Source organism: Pyrgilauda ruficollis, unplaced genomic scaffold (assembly GCF_017590135.1).
Source record: "Pyrgilauda ruficollis isolate IOZ18807 unplaced genomic scaffold, ASM1759013v1 scaffold122, whole genome shotgun sequence".
Taxonomy (NCBI): domain Eukaryota; kingdom Metazoa; phylum Chordata; class Aves; order Passeriformes; family Passeridae; genus Pyrgilauda; species Pyrgilauda ruficollis.
In genome coordinates this window covers 240,708-259,743 of record NW_024510544.1, presented here as the reverse complement: position 1 = coordinate 259,743, position 19,036 = coordinate 240,708, and the positions used below count along the sequence as shown (strand labels likewise).

Below are 19,036 nucleotides of genomic sequence, written 5' to 3'. Positions count from 1 at the left end.
GGCTCAGTTCCCATGCCAGGAAGGCATAAGATGATTTTCCGTGCCTGTTGCAGAGGGAGCAGTGGGAGAGGGCAGCTCCTCGCTGGAGGTGGCAGGCGCTGCCTCCACCACCACTCCTCACTTGTCCCAGCTGTCCTGTCACCTCAGCTCTGCTTCCCCTGCAGGCTCTGCACCCAGGAGCTCAGGGAGGGTGAAAACAGAGGAGTTTTATGCCAGTTCCTCATGGGATCACGAGGGCAAGCAAAGAGCAAGGGAGTCACCCTGGTTTGTAGGTACCAGTGGGTGCCAGCTGGTGCCTGGCCTGGGTGGGGCTCAGCAAGGTGGGAGCCAAGGGCATCCTTGGGCAGCATCTGAGCTCTAGAGGAGTGCCAGAGTGCCAGGGTTAATTGCAGCCTCCAGGGGGGCAGCCTCTGGGGCTGAGCCCCAGCTCTGCTGGGAGTGCTGGTGCTGGAGCAGGCTCAGCTCAGAGGGGTGAGCTCAGCTCGTCACCCCTGATCTGATCATCACACCAGCTGGGAGTGGAGTGTGCAGGATGCCAGCCAAGGTCCCTTAAAAGGACAGGAGGAGCCCTCTCCAGCCGTGAGACATGACAGTGCTGGCACCCCAAAGGCAGTGTCTGCCACCTTCCCAAGGTTCCCTTGCCCCACGCTCCCCCTGCAGCCAAGGAACGCCTTGGAAGAGGCTCTTGGAAATGGCAGAGCCCTGTTTTTGTAGCAGCTGAATGGTTTGTTTTGGAGGGTTTGCTTGTCTGGGCGAGGAGCAGGAAGGCATCTGAGCTGAAACTCCCATTTCCTTTCCTTGGACTTGAGGTGCTGCCTAAAAACCAAATGGGCGACTTCCAGGTATTTCAGAGGAGAAGGGAAATATTTGTGCTGGTCTCCCTGTAGGGTGGCTGGGTGGAGGTCTGGCCCTTCCCCACACAGGTGCAGTAGGGACAGGGGGTTCAGAGTACAGAAGTGCTCAGGAGAGGTGGAGCTGGGGTGTCCCCAAGGAGGGTCTGTCCTGCCTGGAGCACCTGTCCTTGCTGTCTCTGTGCTTATCTTCCAGAGGGAGCTGGAAGCAGATTTGGGGGTGGCTTTGCTGTCCCTGTGCAGAGTGGGGCTCAGCCAGGGATGCTCTGTGCTCCTGCCCTGCTGTCCCAGCTGCTCAGATCCCTGGCGTGATCCCATGTTTTTGTTAATGTCCTTTTCCTGATGTATTTACTGAGCTGGTATTTTGCACATTACTTGGACTTCTGTATTGGTGTAGCTGGTGAACTCTTCTGAATCTGCTCTAAGCTTGGCAAATAACTCCCAGGCAGCAAAATCAGGGAAAATAAACCTTTTAAAGAGACATCCATCCCTGTCACTTATCCCCAGTTTCCTGGAATCGTACGTAATTTTCCTGCCAGTTTGGCAGAATTCTTTTCATTTGGATAAATGAAGTTTAAATGTCAGATCAAACCAAGAAATAATTGATTAAAGGGTAGAAATAACAGCTGAGACAGCCAGGAGAAGTGAGAGGAGGTGTTTGTAGGAAAAAAGGTGAGAAAGGAGTGTGGCAAAGTGTGTCCAGCCCTGTGCTCTCCTGGGAGCTCAGCCAGAAGTCCACGAAGGGTAAGAACCATCACATGGGCTTGCAGGAAGGGTTTTGATGCTGCTGAAAGGAAGTTCAGGCCAAAGGAGATTTTTCTGAAAACGAATAGTGAAGTTTGTTGAACAAGTGGAGACCGAGGAGCGAAACTTTCGCTTCTCTGAGTGACATTTAAATGTGGGGAGGAGGATGCTGGGTGAGGAGAGAGCTGGGCTGGACAGGGCCAGTTTGGTTTGGATGAGCTGAAGGCTCTTGCTGTTACTGGGAGCAACTGGAGACTTTTTTAAGCAGTGTTCCTTTTAGAATGACAATCTGTCCTGATTTCAAACGGAAAATATTCTTTATTGCTACTTCTTCTTCCATTTTAAGCTTTTCCAAAGAGAGACAAAAAGATGTTTAAAATGTGGGGTTGACGCATCAATTGTGTAATTACTGATCAGGGCTTTGGCACCAGAAACACTCTTGGAAGTTCATCATAAATTTTTCTCTGAGTTAATTACTACTTGAGTCTAAAGTACTTCTTAATGACTTCTTTGAACATAGATTAGGCTTGAATATCTTTTAAGAGGGTGCATCACGTTTAGTACCACGTGTGGCATGGTGTAATTGCTCCAGGTGTGCTGCAGAGTGGGGGCACATCCTGAGGCTCCTGATCTTTTTGTACAGGTTATATGAGCAGCAAATGCTTTATGGTTTTGGGAAAGGTGTTTTCTTTGGCTGGGAAAAATGCTCTGCCTTCAACACATCCCTTTTCCAGTCAGGATTCTGGCTGGGGTTTGGAGAGAGGCTCTTCTGAGCTCTGGTAATGGAGGTGTGACAAAACGGGCTTGAACGAAGGCTGAAAATTAATTTTTTTTTTTTTTTCTTTCCTTAGGGATCTTTCCAATAACAGGATCAGTGGTTTAGATGTTGAGCTCTTCAGAAGCCTGACTTCTCTGGCAAAGCTGTGAGTACTTGCTGTTCCCCCCAGTCCTCCCAGTGCCCCCAGCAGGGCTGAGCTGGGCCCTGGCTCTCTTGCACTGGTTTGCTTTGCTCTTGCTCCACCTCATCTCCCCAGCCCCACGTGGTCCTGCCCATGGGCTCCCTCCCTGAGGCCAATTGGGAGTGATTTGGGAATTATTGGCATTTGGGAATTATTGGCCTTTGGAGCTGGGCAGGGTTTGTCCCTCTGTACTGCTGGATGGAGAGGAGCTCATGGCCAGAAAGCAGAATTATCACAAGGTGTCTGTTGGTACTGGAAGGGACCTTAAAGTACATCTTCCACTACCCCAGATTGCTCCAAGCTCCATCCAAGCTGGCCTTGGGCACTGCCAGGGATCCAGGGGCAGCCACAGCTGCTCTGGGCACCTGTGCCAGGACCTGCCCACCCTGCCAGGGAAAAGCTGCACTGACGAGGAAGTGGCCTCTAACATGATGAACTTTTCTGTCTTTTACAGAGATATAAGCCACAACCAGATTTCTACATTAGAAGATGGAATATTTGATAATTTATTTAATTTAAGTGAAATGTAAGTTCATCTTTGTTTCCCAGTTCTTTATTTAGACCTTTCCTTGAAACATCCCTTCCTTTCCTGCTGGGTGGGAGGCTGTGCTGACTTGGAGAGATGCTGGGCAGCTGCCCACCCAAGCAGCTGCTTTTTGGGGTGTCTCCAGTTCCTTCCTCACGCTGTGTGCTGCTCCTGGGTCCTGTTGTCCATCAGTCCTGACCTCTTCCTGGTCTCTGTCTCCTGGGATCTCCAACCTCTGCTGCTGCCTTCTTGTCTTCCTGGCTCCTCTCCCACACCAGCTCTGCTGAGGTTCTTGTCTCTGACCGTGGTCACACTGTCCTGCTTGCATGGTCACACCTGGCCCTGGAGCAGCGTGGTAGGTCCTGACTGAGGTGCCCAAGTCACCTGAAGAGGTTGTCCTTAAGGGATTCAGGTTTTCAGGTTTTGTTTTTTAATTGAGGTCTTTCGATGCTGAGTGAAGGGGGGTGAGGAGAAGCCACACATTTCCAGGAGGGATCCCTGAAGTCACAGCACAAATGGCAGTTCTGGCTGTGGGTGAGCCAAAGGATTAACCCTGTGCAAGCCCTCTTGGCCAGAGAGAAAAGCTCAGCCCCACATTGTCCCTGAGGACAGGACACAAAGAACACCCTCAGCGTTGCAGTTTGGCTCCCAAGTGGCTCTGGAAGGACAGGGGGGCCCAGGGCTGGGTCCCAGCGAGCTGTCCCTGCTCAGCCTGGTGGCACAGTGGTGCTTTCAGCCCCAGGGTCAGGGCTGAGCCCTGCAAGCACCCAGCCCTGCTGGCATCAGCTCCACACACAGCTCCAGCTCTGTCCTGCTCACAGCTGAGTGCCAAAGGCTGTCATTTGGATCAAGCTTAGCTGCAATTAAAGTTTTCCTCTTTTCATTGAACTGCTGCATGGAAAGATTATCATTGACTTTGCATTTCTTTTTTTGACAGATGAATTTTATTCTCTTAGCTATTTTCTAATGGTGCTGTAAATAGTCTCCCCGAGCAGGAGAGGCTGCCCTCATACCCTGGGGCTCTTGCATGGCAGATTTTTTTAGATATATGATTGTGCATGGCATATTTTTTTTTAGATATATGATTGTGTCTGTCATTTGCTTCTAATTGCAACAATTATTTGTAGAGTTAAAAAAGTACTTGGAGTACTTGCCTAATTCTAGCCTCTAGAAAAAATCACGTTAATTATTGCTTGATTCCCTATTCATTAACTCCTCTCCCAGTTATTCCAAAGCCTTTCAGTGGAGTGGCACAGATGGGAACAGGGAGGGCTCGGCACACTGCTGTAATTAAGGCTTAGCACATGTCACATTAATCCTTAACTTGTTCTGATCTCCCTCTGACAGAAACTTAAGTTGGAATCCATTTGTTTGTGACTGCAAACTGTCCTGGCTGCCCCGCTGGGTGGAGGACAGGAACGTGAGAGTCCTTGAGGCGTCGGACACGAGGTGTGCCCACCCCCCCGAGGTGGCCAACCTGTCCCTCTTCGATGTCCTGTTCCTCAACACCACCTGTGGTAAGGAGAGCTGTGGGGTGGAGCTGGCTGAGTGGCCTCAGGGGCAGCTGGGGCCTCTTCAGACCTTCAGTGAGCAGTTCTAATCTCATTAATCAGGTGTTGGTCACTCACTGTGTACCCTGGTGCCCTAAGGACCAAGGCACTCACACCAGGGCTGAGATTAGCCCTGACCACAGAGCAGACACCACAGGACTGTGGCTCTGTGACCTGCAGCCCCAGGCTGTCATTGTCCCAGGGTCTGAACAGGCTGAGCTCAAGCCCTGAAACCTCTTGGGAGGTGATGGCACCTGAGGACATGCTGAGCTGGGTCTTTGCAGGTGGCAGGGCTCCACTTTGGGAGAGAATGAGCAGTGCCCTGGTCTACAGCCACCTGCTCCGGGGGCACTTTACTGACTGCTTGGCCAGGAGAAATGTCAGGCAGTGATTCAGTGGAAAAGGGAGAGCCCTAAGGAAACTCATCCTGCCTGGGTGCTCGGTTATTCTGGAATGAGAGGGAGGAAGGGAGAAAAAGGGGGCCTCCTGCCTGTGGCAGGCAGCAGGCATCTCCTTTGATTTGGGGGCTGTGGATGGGGCAGGAGGATGCAGGGGTGAGGACCCAGAGCTGTGTGACAGGAGGATGCAGAGATGAGGCTGAAGGACCCAGAGCTGTGTGACAGGAGGATGCAGGGATGAGGCTGAAGGACCCAGAGCTGTGTGACAGGAGGATGCAGGGATGAGGACCCAGAGCTGTGTGACAGGAGGATGCAGAGATGAGGCTGAAGGACCCAGAGCTGTGTGACAGGAGGATGCAGGGATGAGGCTGAAGGACCCAGAGCTGGTGGGAACCAGCTGAGCTGCCTGGTGAGGAGCAGTGTTCCCCAAGACCAAAATCCAGGTGGTGGTTGTTCCTCTTCCCCCAGCAAAGCTACCCCAGCTTGCAGCATCTTGCAGGAGTTATCAAAGGGAAAAACACTTGGCGCTGTTACTGCTCTTGACAATTAGTTGTTCCCTCTTGAACTACTTTAAGCCAGTGTGGAAACAATAATGGGAGGCTGCCTTCTGGGTAATTCAGTGTAATGGGAGTAGGCTGGGACAGCCTGCCAGCTCCTGACAGCTCTCAGTGACCGGCAGGGGATGAAGAATGACCAGGCTGGTGGTGGAAAACAGAGCAGTTCCTGTGCCGTGCTCCTCTCCAGGGACTGTTCTTGGGAGAAGAGGCTCAGCATTTGCAGGAAGGCCGTGGAGGAAGCTGGACAGCTGGATGGGTTTGATCTGGGAAGATCACACGAGGCTGGAGCTGTTGAGATGTTTGGATGTTTGGGGAGATGTTGTAGCAACCAGCGGCGGCGGCGCAAACGTGGCCGGGCCACGTGGGCAGAGGTGGAGGGAGAGGCCCTGCCTGGGTGTTTGTGGCAGGGAAATGTCCCAGCCCTGCAGGCCAGAGGCAGGGGATGACACTCAGGGGAATGGGCTGTTCCTCTGTGCCCATGTGTGTCCCTGCTCCCTGGCACAGCACGTGTTGATCCCGTGGGCATCCCTGCACCTGGGCCTGGCATCGCTCTCCTCTCCAGCTCCACGTTTTCCTGCAGGGAGGGAGACTCTTGGCTCTCCCCATGGAGGAAGGTGCCTCAGGGAGTGGGCCTGGTGGAGGGTCCATCAGTGTGTCCCCTGTGTCCCCAGTGTGCCACTGCCCAAGGGTGTTTGGTTTTGGATTTGCTGCTGGAGGTCCCAGGCAGCACATGGTGAAACATTCTGCACTGACCACGCCAGGGTGCCACCAAAGGACATCCTTTTGTCATGGTCTCACTTGGTAGCAAGTCCTGTGGGCTCCTCTGAGTGTCAGACTCAGTGGCTCCATGTCCCATGGGAGTGTCAGGCTCTCCAAAGCCCTGTTTTATTTACTGACTGCCACTGCTCCATAAATCTGTGTGACTGGCTTGTTATTTCTGTCATCACTAATTAGCATAAAGAGTTTGGAAACTGTTGCTGGGGGATTAAAGACTTCCCAGGCAAGTCTCAAAAAGGAAACACTCAGAGCAGGAGCTGAGCAGGAAAATTCCATTCCCAGAAGTGTGGGGTGGTTCTCTTGGAGGGCCTCACCAATCCATGGCATCCCAGAGTCTGTTTTGCAAGAGGATCTTCTGTTCTGTCCTGCAGGAGCTCAATACATCACGTGTCTGACAGGAAACTACACCGAAGAAGCTGAGCTTATCATCCTCTTCACCTCTGTCCACCCTGGGAACCTCACTGAGGAGACCTGCAGTGCCCTCTGTTACTCCCAAGACCAGGAGTATGGGGGTTTCAGCCCCCAGGGGCAGTGTTTGTGTGGAACTGCCCACGAAACAAACTCTTCCTCCGGCTGTTTGCCATTTTGCACTGAGCATTTGTCTGGGCAGGGCTGTGGTGGCCCCTCACTCGTCCCCTTGCCCTTCCAGGCACAGCTGCCTGTGTCTTTCACAGGACTGCAGCCCCGCTACAGCCTGCACCAGCCCGTGCTCTTCAATGTCAGTATTCCCATTGCTGCCAGCACTTTACTGTGGGAATTTGGGGACCAGAGCGAGGTTCTCAACACCACTGGACACACGGCCGTGCACAGCTACGCCCTACCCGGGCACTACAACGTCACTGCCACCCTCCTCGTGGGCTCCAGGCTCCTGCAGCAGCAGGCAGAGATTGAGGTGGTGGCTTCACCCCAGCAGCTGGAGCTGCAGTGTCCCTCCCTGGTGGTGGCAAACGAGAGCCTGGACATCCGGATCCGCAACAGGGGCGGCACGGGGCTGGCGCTGCTCTACGGGATCACCGCCGAGCCCGGCGAGCTGGGCAGGGGTGAGCAGGGCTCCTGGGGGGCTGGGCCGGGTGGCACTGGCTCTTGGGGTCCCCTTTGCCTCCCCAGCCAGTGAGGGGTGGCTCCTCTGGGGGTGAATTCCAGCTCCCTGGCTCTGAGCAGTGTTTTGCACTCTGACAGCGATGGGGTTTGTTGGCTTCAGGGCTGGCACATTCCTGGAGCCTCTCTGCCCACGTTGGGTCGGGGTGTGTGGCCCGTAGCCAGGACATCACCCCTGTGTTCTTTCTGCAGCAGTTCACCCCATGTGCCCCCCTGAGGGCTTGGTTTTCCCGGGAAATAACCACTGCTACCAGCTGGTGGTGGAGAAGGCGGAGTGGCTGGAGGCGCAGCGGCACTGCCAGGAGCTCGGCAACGGGGACCTGGCTTTTGTCAGCAGCCCCGACATCCAGAGCTTCCTCGTTGCTCATGTCATCAGGTGAGTGAGCAGAGGAAGGGCTGCCATCACCCAGGCACAGGTTTTGGCTCCCTGAGTGAGCAGGGGAAGGGCTGCCATCACCCAGGCACAGGTTTTGGCTCCCTGAGTGAGCAGGGGAAGGGCTGCCATCACCCAGGCACAGGTCTTGGTTTCCTGAGTGAGCAGGGGAAGGGCTGCCATCACCCAGGCACAGGTTTTGGCTCCCTGAGTGAGCAGGGGAAGGGCTGCCATCACCCAGACACAGGTTTTGGCTCCCTGAGTGAGCAGGGGAAGGGCTGCCATCACCCAGGCACAGGTTTTGGCTTACTGAGGGCAGGGGGGTGTGAGTGTGAGGAGCTGGTGGGGGTGAGGCTGAATGGAGAGGAGTGAGCAGAGCTCGAGCCCTTGCTGGACTTGGCTTCTTTCCTTAAAGGCTGTGGAGGGAAGAAGAGGAATGGGGCAGAATCACAGCTGGGAATTGAGAGATTGGTGGGCTTCGTGTACCCTGTGTTTGTGCCTGTGGATGCCTCTGAAATGTGGAAAGGGGTCATGAGCCCTCAGACACGGCTGCAGCCCAAAGCCCAGACCCTTTCCCCTCGTGTCTCTCACCCTGGGAAGGAGCAGTGCTCCTCTCCAGCAGCATCTGTTCCACCTCAGGCCTGGGCTTTATAAACAGAGAGTGCTGCAAGTGTCAGCCTTTGATTAAATCCGCCCCTCTGAGTGCCCTTTCTCCAGGCAGTCATTCCGGGGGAGGGAGGACAACCAGGAGAGCTCTCAGGACCTGACAGCCCTTGTCAGCACTCCCAGCTGCAGCTGTGGGAGCTGGGCTCCTCACGAACACATCCCAGAAATCCCAGAAAGCAGCAGGAAGGGAGCAGCTGGTGGGGCTGACGTGGGCTCTGAGCGCTGCCAGCCCCTTCTTGCCAGCCTTGTGCCCCCTTCCCTCCACACGGGGCTGTGTCCTCACATTGCAAACCCGTGTCCCCTGCCCTGGGGAAGGGAAGGGAGCTGTGTCTGCCCCTGCTGAGGAGTGGGCATGGCTGCTGGGATGTGCAGGAATCGCGTGTGGAGCTGCTGGAACCACGAGAGGCTGTTCCCCAGCTGCTGCCCCACAGCCTCTGCTCCCCAGCCCCCTCTAGCCCGTGTGTTTATTTTATTAATCCGTGCAGATAAACATGAAGGAGGCAGCTCCAGGATGTGATTTCCCTGGCGATAAAAGGCGAGTGGGCCGAGCTGCAGGGTTTTGGAACACGCAGCTTCCCTAGTTTCTTATGGAAGATGGCAGAAGCTGGAGGCTGTTTCCCATCAGGGCACTGGGCAGGTCTCTGCTTTGCTCCTGGAGTGGGATGGCCTCCCCAGGAGCAGCATGTGCTGAGCTGCTCCCTCCCTGCCTGCAGAAGCAGAGGATAGGACCATGCAGGGGACCCCCTTTTCTGGGCAGCACAGAGAGCCCCTCTGCCCTTCCCCAGGCTTGTTCTGCTCCTCCTGCCCCAGCAGGGCAGCTCAGTCCTTCCTCAGAGGCAGAGGAGAGCTCACATCTTGCTTTAAAAAAAGCTAGTTCAGATCCTCCTGTTTCCCCTGCAGTGGAATGGGCTGGGCAGTGGGGCAGGGTGGGAACCAGCCAGCAGCTTGTCTTTTAGTTATTCCTTTCTTTCTTACTTTTTGGGTTTGTTTTTTTTTTTCCTAATGACTTGCAGTTAGATCATAGCTGGAATTAGAAAAGGAAAATCTCCAGTGAGTTTTCCTGATGGCAGCAGGCAGGCAGTTTCCTACCCTGCTCTCCCTCACTCCCTGCCAGTGGTTCAGGAGCAGAACACAGCCCTTATTTATTTGTTCATCTCATTTGCAGTGAAAACTACTGATTCATGGAACAAGTTATTTTTGTCATCGTTTTTCAGCGTGACCTCATGAATCATTTCATCTGGCATGAGCCTGGGGGTGGAGAGGCACCAGTTACCACCAGTTATCTCCCCAGTCTGCTTTGCAGAGCTGTGCTACCACCCTGGGAGCAGGCTGGGGCAGGCAAGGGCATGGCTGGATTGATTTCCACCTGCAGGAGGGAGCGTGGGGAAGGAGCTGAGAGCTTGGGAGGGTGCAGCATGTTAAATGGAGAAGTTAATAGAAGTTAATATGGAACAAATGCCTCCCTTTCTGCTGGGTGAGATCAGAAACGGCTCTCCAGGGTCTTTGTGGCCATGAGAGACCTCTCAGCACTTTGCACCAGGATCTCAGCTGGGATTGAGCCAGTTTCCAGATGGAGCAGGGACATTTCATCTCGTGAAGGAGCCTGGCAGTGTCCTGTGCGTGGGGTTCACTGCCTGCAGTGCTCCAGCCTCTGCTTGTCCCCTCTGGCTGCCTTTCCATGGTGGCTGAGGAGCTCATCATCTCCAGGAGCTGCATCCAGGAGAGCTCCCAGAGCTGGCACTGCTGAGCTTTAGTCCTGCACTGGTGCCAGTGCCACCTGCAGTGGAGGATGGACTGGTGGGAAATCCCCCAGGTGTGCCCAGGAAAAGCACAAGTCTTCTGAGGGATTCAGCTTTCCCGGGCAGTTCTGTGTGACCAGATCATTCCTCCTGGGTTGTGACTCAAGACAGGCTTGGCACAGCCTGGGAGGGTCATTTGGTGACAGAGTGCAAGTCAGCCTGCTGGTCACAGAACCAGGGAGTCATGGAATGGTTTGGCTTGGGAGGGATCCTAAAACTCATCCTGTTCCACCCCTTTCCACGGCAGGGACACCTTCCACTGCATCCCAGGCTGCCCCAAGCCCTGTCCAACCTGGCCTTGGGCACTGCCAGGGATCCAGGGCAGCCACAGCTGCTCTGGGCACCTGTGCCAGGGCCTGCCACCCTCACCAGGCTCTTGGGACAGAGCTGGGAAGGCTGGAGCAGAGCGGTGCTGTGCTGTGGAGGGGCAGTTCCTGAGGCTCTGGTGGTAGAGTGGATACTGAAACCCTTTAGTAATTCCAAGGCTCCATGAAATGCAGCCCATGACACCCCGATGGAGCTGCTGTTATTATTTTTAGAGAGAACCATAGATGGCAGCTGTCCCAGCTCTTTCTAATACTCATGATTTCCTGAAATCCCCCCTCCCCCTTCTTCTTTTTTTTTTTTTTTTTTTTTTTTTTTTATTTTTTTTTTTTTTTCCAGGGCCCTCTTTTTCGGGTTTGTTTCAAATTTTTTTTTTTTTTTTTTTTTTTTTTTTTTTTTTTTTTTTTTTTAATTTTCTTTTTTTTTGCAGGAGCCTCGATGTCTGGATTGGATTCAATGATTTTGCAAGCTCTGGAGCTCAGCAGAGAGGGGAAGGATTTAATCTGGAGAGCTGTCAGAACTGGCTGCCAGGAGAGCCCCATCCCTCCAACGCCGACCACTGCGTGCGCATGGGCCCCACGGGCCAGTGCAACACCGACCTGTGCATGGCCAAGCACAGCTATGTCTGCGAGTACAAGCCACCAGGTGGGCTCTGCTGGCCCTGCTGCTGCCACCAGGGCTGGGCAGGGGTCCCCTCCCTGCCACTGGTGTGGAAAAAGAGGGATGTGTGGAGAGGCTCCTCCAGGGCGTCAGCACAGAACGAGTGCGACTTGCAGCAATATTCCCAAACCCAACTTCTAGAAACCCAACCTCAGCCCAAAAGGAAGTGTTTGGCTTACTCCAGTCTTTGCCATATTACAGAATCACAGAGTTTCTAGGTTGGAAGGGACCTTTAAGATCATCGAGTCCAGCCCATGCTCTAACACCTCAGCTAGGTCACGGCACCAAGTGCCACATCCAGTCTTTTTTCAAACACACCCAGGGAGGGTGCATCCACCACCTCCCTGGGCAGATGATTCCAGTATTTGACCTCTCTTTCTGTGAAAAACTTCCTCCTTAAGCCTAGCCTGTATCTCCCTTGGTGCAGCTTGAGGCTGTGTCCTCTTGTTCATGAGCAGAAGGAGAGAGGGGAGCAAAGCTCTGAGGCAAAGCACTGGAAACAGCTTTTCCCTCTTACTTGAGGGAAACTTACTTCCCTCTTGCTGCTGGCAGGATCTGAGGCCGTGCTGCTGCCTTGGTGGCTTGGTGTCCTTCTTTGTGTATTTTGGGAGCTGTTGGGGTGGCTCAGAAGTTGATTAGGTGAGGTGTGATGTGCTGTGCAGGTTTGTGGTTATTCAGCTTTCCAAATCTTCCACACCGCTGTAGGAAGAAAGAGAAGTAGGAATGGACATGAAACAGGGGAGAAGAATTATTTAAGAAGGAAAAGCCATGGCCAGAGAGAGCACTGGCCTGGTCAGAGGGGCAGCAGCAGCTGCCCAGTCCCCAGAGAGCCAGCAGTGTTTGCCACTGGTGGAAACCAGTTGGTCGTGGCCACATTGCCCAAGAAGTCCAGGGCACAGGGAGGATGAGAAAGTGCACCTGGTGCTCAGAAATTCCCAGCAAATCATTAGTTCTTGGAAGGGAGAGTTCCTTGCACAGTTCCTAGAAATCAAAATTGCTGAACGTTGTAAATGAAAATGTTGTTTGTGCTGGATGAGAAAGAAGTCAAGATACCTGTAAGGAGAAGGGAGATTCAGGATTATGGAGCTGCTGCTCTCCTGGGTGCTCCAAGCCCTGCTGCAGCTTCACAGGGTGGAGGGAATGGCCTCAGGCCCTGCTGAGTCTCACGGGCTTTGTTCCAATATTTCCTTTGTACACAGGAATTCTCCTGAACGCCGAGAACTTCTTTGAGGGAGAGGCTGAGCTGGCCCCGCGCGGGGCCGTGAGGAGCCTGAGCGAGGCCGTGCCGGCGGAGCCCTGGCAGGCTGAGGAGGTGAGGGGGGATGCTGGGGGGGCTTTGCTCCTCCTGTGCTGCCCAGGGGTCCCTGGGGCCGCGGGCAGGTGAGAGCTGTGCGTGTTCTGCAGGTGCTGCAGTTCCCAGAGCTGGCCTTCAGGCACCAGGGCTTCCTCGCTGCCCTGGACTTCGTGGCACAGGAGCTGCAGCAGCCCGTCCAAGTGAGCTTCCAGCTGCACAGATTGGTGCATGGAGAAGGTGAGGCTGCTCCTCAGCGCCTGTGGGATTGCTGGAGGTGGCACCATCAAACTGGGGCTGGCCTTGTGGCCCCTCTGGTGCTCGGACCCTTAAAGCTCAGAGGTTTGGTTCTGTTTTTGGAGGAGATCGAAGTGTGGGATCCACAGCCTTGGAGCAGTGTTATCCTGGGGAAAATAACAGAGGGAGAAACTTCTCTCCATGCATGAGGAGAGTGTGAGTGCAGGGACCATGTGGAGAAGCTCATTAATCTTCTGAGCTGTACTTTCTGCTTTGTGAAGACACATGTCAAACGGGAATGTGTTCTGGTCCATCTGGCCCCACGGGTTAACAAGGAAGAACATTTTCCTGAGCCCATTTCTTCCTGATGGATGAGATAATCTAAAAAGCCTTTTATTCCTTGTACAAGAGCTCAACAGTCACAGTTTTGGCAACAATTAATTCTGCAGCAGAATGTTTGTTGTAGCCGTGGGGTTGGCTGGTTACAAAAGGATCTTTTCTGACACTGACAAGCTGATACTTTGACATGGAAACATTAACTTCAGAAAAGTTGCTTAATGTGTTTTCAATGTCAAGGCCAGCTCTTGCTTTCACTTGGACTCACTTCTGCTGTAGCACATATCCTTTCAGAATGCAAAGTGGTACGTTCTCGCTGGAAAAGAGACAACTTTGGGCTTAATGATCTTGGTGGATTTTTCCAGTAAAAGAGGACATTTATGTAGCAGCAGGATGTGCTGCAGTTGCAGCTTTTGCTAAGAGTGGAGCCATCACCAAAATGGAAAAAAGGGTGAATTTGGAGCAGAGGAGTGCATTAGTAGTGTTACTCACCAGAGTGGCTATATCACTGATTTCTCTTTCACTTTTTCCAGACTACCAGGAGGAAAACAATGCTACAGAACCACTCCCCAGTGCTCAGGACGATGGGAACTGGACGCTGCTGGAGTGTCCTCCTGGTTTCCAGTGGTGTCCTTTGAGGAATCTGTGCTCATCCCACAAGAGCTGCTGCAATGGGACCGAGTGTGCCAACAGCTCCTCTGGCAGCAGCCCTGCCCCGGGGGCCCTGCAGCCCAACGCCAGCCAGCCCAGCTATGAACTCCTCAAGGAGTTCCTCTTCTTGGTACCAGCTGGCCCCTCTTCCCAGTACCAGGTCAGTGTTTGCTGCTGTGACCAGTGGATGGGTGGGGAACTTTTCTCCTGGGGGCTTTGGGTAAGTTTGGGTTGTTCCCACGTGGCAGATGGAGCCACTCAAGTCCATTGGAATGGAAGGACGTGCCCAGTGGCACACGGGCATTGGGCTCCCTGCAGTCCCCTGTGCCTGGGGTGCTGGAAGGTGTCCCTGCCCATGGCAGGGGGTGGAACAGCATGGGTTTAAGGTTCCTTCCCACCCAAACCATTCCATGTTTCCATGACAAGGCTGTGCAGATTCCCACGGGCTGTTCCCGTGGCGTTAACACAGTGGAGATGGAGCATAAAGCTGATTTGTTTTTTGGTACATTTGATTCAGAGAGGCCAAGGAGGGTGGAGTGGTGGAAGGTCTCCCTGTGCTTTGTTGGGATCTGCACCTTTTCTGTCATTTCCCACCTGGCAGGAAATCCAGCATTGTGCCAGGGCAGCAGTTGGCTGCTGACTGCTCTTGACATCAGGCATGAACCCAAACCCCTCTCCTCTCTCTGCAGGTCACATTCAGCAAAGAAAACGTCTTTGTCAGGGCTGGGGACGTTTTCAGCATCCAGCACAACGCAAGCTCGGGCTCGTTCCTGCAGTGCCACCGCAGTGCCACCTCCCTGGCCAGGAGGAACTCCTCTGAGCGGGCACTGGGCCCGTCCCCCAGCCCAGTGGATGTCCCCTGGAGCAGCAGCACGGCGTGCTCTGTGCGGGTGAGTGCAGGAGCCTAAAGGAGAGATGTGGGATCCAGGCAGCTCTTCCAAATGCATTTTTTACATCCAAGATGTTACAGCACTCCAGGGTCGTGGGTGACAGAGCCTGTGCCTACAGCTGTCAGCTGCAGCTGCAGGCAGGCCTGGAGAGCCTTAGCTTAGGTTACAAATGCATTATATACTCTCCTTTGCTGAGCATCTTCATACAGCAGAACCAATCTATACCTTAACTTTTATCTATAGCCTATCATAACTACTATAATTAACATATTCATGTCACTATTCTCCAGTCACTAAAAGTTAGTACATTTTCTGCTAAGGAGAAAAGAGTGTGAGACATTCTTGTCAGACTTCCCTCCTTCCCATCAGGTGCGCTACGCCGAGGAGCATCTGGTGCCGGTGCTCGGCGCGCAGAACGCGGGGCTGGAGCAGCCCGGGCTCTACCAGCTGCAGGCCAGCGCGGACAACGGGCTCTTCCGTGCCAACCTGTCCTGCCGCTTCCGCGTGGCCTCCCGCGTGTCCGGCCTGCGGGTCATCCACCCGGCGCCGCAGGGCTCCAGGCTCTACCTGCCCACCAACCGCACCTGGCTGCTGCTCAAGCTGTCCTCGGGGGTCAACGCCACGGCCGGCTGCCTGGGGGACAACCGCACCGTGCCCTTCGTGGCCGGCTGCCCGGCGGCCGTGGCCTCGCTGTGCGCCAGGGAGAACAACGACACCTGGTTTGCTGTGCTGCAGCTGGGCGGCCTCGGCGAGGGCGTCAGCACCCACGTGCTGGTGGCAGAGAACCCGGTGAGCTCCCAGAACATCACGGTCACCGTGAAGGTGGAGGAGCCCATCCGCGGGCTGAGGGCCACGCCCGACCCCGAGAGCAGAGTGCTGCTGAACACGCGGGTGGTGAGTGTTGGTTTGCTGCTGCTCCGAAGCCTCCCCTGGGTGGGTGTAGCCCTGCCCTGGGGCTGGCAGGGTGTATTTGCCTCGGGTAGGGGGGCACTGCTTGCTGCTAAGCTGCCAGGCCGTGCGCTGCTGCAGGCACAGCATGTGGCACCAGCACTGGTGCTCTCCAGCAGGAAGGCAGCTCAGCTGCACGTCCCCCTGGAGCCCCTGGGGTAAGGCAGTGCCTCCTGAGAGGGATCTCTGCCTGTCAGCTCCCCAGGACACTGGAGGCTTTAGGAAAGGCCAGCGTTTACCTTGTTTTGCCTTGTCCAGGTAGTTGTTCCTTGAGGTGTTTAGATTTGCTCTGCTTAATCCTTACATCAGCTGGCTGAAGCTGTAGAGATGTTTTACCTCTCCACATCTTGGAGTTCCTCTGGTGTTTGCAGTCTTGTTTTTTTCCAGTCCCCCATCCCCAGAGCTACAGCCCTGGGAAGCTGCTCAGTAACTGCCCCAAATGCTCTGTACAAGCTCTGGCTGCTTCTGGCAGATCCTGTGCCTGCACCTCTCAGTCTCACCCTTCCTGCTGCCACAGGCTGCTCAGGAGGCACTGTTGGAGTGAGGAGGGACCTGCCCTGTCCAGCCCCTTCACTCTTTGGGTCAGGCACCATCCCTGGACGAGGGTCAGAGGCTCAGCTTACAGGTGTAGCTAAAGCCAGGCTGTTTCTGCAGAGATTTCAGAAGGTTTTTTAGTCAGCAAGAGGGACCTGATCACAAGAGCAGAGTGCTGGGCTGTGGGAACAAGGAGTGTGGGGTCTGCTCCCAGCTCTGCTGGGGATTTAAGGAGTCAGGGTCTGCATTTCTCCGTCAGCAGCAGAGCCACAGATGATCTGTCAGCTCTGTGCCATGCTCTGAGGGCACTGCAGCTGTGGGAGCCTCCCAGTCTGGCTCTGCTCCCTCTCCAGTTCAGCTGGAGGTCTCCTGGGAAGTGCTGGGCATGCTTTTCTCTTGCACTAGTGTGAAATGTTCTCGTGCCTTTCAGAGCTACATCCCTGTGATGGAGGCTGGGTCAGATGTGACTTTCCGATGGACAGTAGATGATAAGCCATCTTTCACTTTTTACAATGTTGTCTTCAACGTTATCTACCAAAGCCCAGCTGTGTACAAGCTTTCGGTAAGCCAAGGCCTTTCCCATGACACCATTTCACCCCTGGGTTTCCATCTCATCCCACAAACTCCTCAGGAAAAGCAGCAGGGAGAGAAGGCAGAGTTGAGTTGAGGTTTTCACTGTGCTCGTCTGCTGTTTCTCACGGAGCTGCTCTTGCAAATGCAAATAGTTTCTTCTACCCCTACATTGCTGTGCTGTGTTCCTCCTCTGTGCTTTCTCCTCTTTTCTCCAAGCTCCCTTTCTGTTCGTGGAGTGTTTGTGTTTCCCCCTCCTCCCCAGCAGGAATTAGCAGGGAGCCTCTGCTCTGGCAGGCAGGAAATCTGGATTCAGAGCCTGGCAGAGGCAGGATGCATCATAAGACTTCCATAGGCAGGCCAAAGCTTCTCCCACCAGCTCCTGTGTCCTCTGCCCTGCTCTCTTTCTCCTGGTGCAGACTGGAGTGCTGGGTTTTGCCCTGAAGGATGGAGCAGAGTCTGGGCCAGGAGAGCTGTCTGCTGTGGAGCAGGAGCTGATCTCTGGCCAGCACATCCTTGTGTGTCATGCCCTGCAGAGCCTGCTCTGCTCCAGGGTGCTGGATCTGCTCTCAGGGTTTCTCTTGGCCTCCTGAGCAGACAGCAGCCCAGCCCTGAGGTCGTGCTTACACTAATTTGCTGGGTGCAGCACTAATTTGCTGAGTGCAGCACTAATTTGCTGAGTGCAGCACTAATTTGCTGGGTGCAGCACTGTGCTGAGGGCCTGGGCTGCTTTCACTTGCAGAGCTGCCGAGGTGCCATTAGCCTGGGGGGCTCTGGGTTCAGTGCAGCACATCCACAGGAGCCCAGGCACCAGCTGCTCTTCCCTGCTGGGGTAGGAGGTCTGTTCCAGTGGGTTTGAGCCACTCAGCTGAGAGCAGCTCAGCTCTCCTGCAGGTGAGAAGGTGAAGATGCTCTGTCAGTGTTACATGCCTAGAAAATCATGAGGATTCTGCTCTACTTGTGTCATTCTCTTCAGTCCCTTGTGTCCCTTTCCCTCCTCTGCCCAGCCTTGCTGTCCCTCTCTGTGCCCACCACACCAGGATCCTGGAGCTGCACTTGGTGTGCTTGGTTTTATGAGCCTCTCCCCTCCCTCCTCTGCGCTTGAAACCATTTCCTGCCACTCTCCTGAGGAATTTGGGTGTCTCTTGTCCCCTTGGTGGCAGCAGGTACCTGTGCTCAGCAGCTGGAGCTGCAGGGCACATCGGAGCAGGCAAAGGAGCAGCTGGCAAGTTCAGAGCCTCAGGATGAGAAGCTCCTCTCTCTCCTTGTCCTCTTGCTGTAGCACCAGCCCTTCTTGGACTGGCTGCAGTGCTGAACATGTGGCCACTCTCTCTGCCCTGACCTGCTCCCTTGCCCCATGGTGCTTCTTCAGTCCAGCAAAGCCCCGCTCCGAGGGCAGCGAGGGGACCCCAAACCCATTCTTTGTGCCACTGTCCTTCCCAGCTCACCGCCTCCAACCACGTCAGCAACTTCACAGTCAACTACAACGTGACGGTGGAGATGATGAACAGGATGAGGAACCTGAGCGTGGTGGGTGCCCTGCCAGTGGTGCCCCAGAACAGCAGCGTGGAGCTCAGCGCCCGGGTTCACGTGGACTCGGCTGTGGAGGCTCTGTTCCTGTGAGTCCTTTGCTGCCTGCCCAAACTCAGCATCTTTCTGTGCACATCTTGCCTGCACAGTTTCTCCTCCCAGGGCCAGCTGGTCCCTCTCAGCTGCTGTTTAGTTATGTGAAATCTGTGAGTGGGGGTCAGTCACACACCTGTAATTCAGGCTGAAATCCTTTCCATTTAAAGTGTTAGGACACTGCTTTAGTTTGGGTTCTTCCTCTTCCTCCTCTCACCACAGCTGCTGCTTTGATACTTGGCATTCTGCTTCCTGTGTTTTTTTTGGAGAACCCAGCCCTGACCTGAAAGCCAAGCCAGGATTCCTCTGGGATTTCTGGGATTCTCCTGTTGTGCAGAGTAACGTGGTTTGCCTGTTTCTCCAGGTGGGATTTTGGAGATGGTGTCCAGGAGACGTACCTGTTCAAACCTCCCTACAACAAGTCTTTCCTTGTTCCTGATCCCAATGTCCATGAGGTTGTCATTGAGCACAACGTTTCACACATCTACCAAGACCCAGGTATGCTCAACAAGGCTCTTTGGGGAAGAAGGGGCTCAGGCATTTTTGGTCTGAGGGGTGTACAAGGCACCTTCCAAAACAACCAGGGCTTGGAAATCATTGCCTGGTTCCTGAGCAGACAGCTGGAGTGACTGGAAGTCCCCAGCAGTTGCCATCCTCTTTAACCCTGTTTCCCA

General features: G+C 54.4%; 1 protein-coding gene across 5 annotated transcripts in view; it reads left to right on the top strand.

The window, feature by feature from the left end:
* PKD1 (polycystin 1, transient receptor potential channel interacting) overlaps nucleotides 1–19,036 on the top strand; it is an 84,076-nt gene that overhangs the window by 32,172 nt on the left and 32,868 nt on the right. For 4 of the 5 annotated variants that reach the window (XR_005957080.1, XM_041490363.1, XM_041490364.1 and 1 more), the window contains exons 2-15: nucleotides 2,447–2,518; nucleotides 3,009–3,080; nucleotides 4,428–4,597; nucleotides 6,734–7,402; nucleotides 7,653–7,836; nucleotides 11,053–11,267; nucleotides 12,482–12,594; nucleotides 12,687–12,813; nucleotides 13,680–13,957; nucleotides 14,487–14,687; nucleotides 15,057–15,581; nucleotides 16,600–16,731; nucleotides 18,183–18,358; nucleotides 18,727–18,860. Coding sequence is in view for 4 of the 5 variants with exons in the window: in XM_041490363.1 (XP_041346297.1) it covers nucleotides 2,447–2,518; nucleotides 3,009–3,080; nucleotides 4,428–4,597; nucleotides 6,734–7,402; nucleotides 7,653–7,836; nucleotides 11,053–11,267; nucleotides 12,482–12,594; nucleotides 12,687–12,813; nucleotides 13,680–13,957; nucleotides 14,487–14,687; nucleotides 15,057–15,581; nucleotides 16,600–16,731; nucleotides 18,183–18,358; nucleotides 18,727–18,860 (3,068 nt within the window). In the remaining variant the exon portion in view is untranslated. The remainder of the gene's footprint in view (nucleotides 1–2,446; nucleotides 2,519–3,008; nucleotides 3,081–4,427; nucleotides 4,598–6,733; nucleotides 7,403–7,652; nucleotides 7,837–11,052; nucleotides 11,268–12,481; nucleotides 12,595–12,686; nucleotides 12,814–13,679; nucleotides 13,958–14,486; nucleotides 14,688–15,056; nucleotides 15,582–16,599; nucleotides 16,732–18,182; nucleotides 18,359–18,726; nucleotides 18,861–19,036) is intronic. The other variant, XM_041490362.1, reaches the window with a different exon arrangement.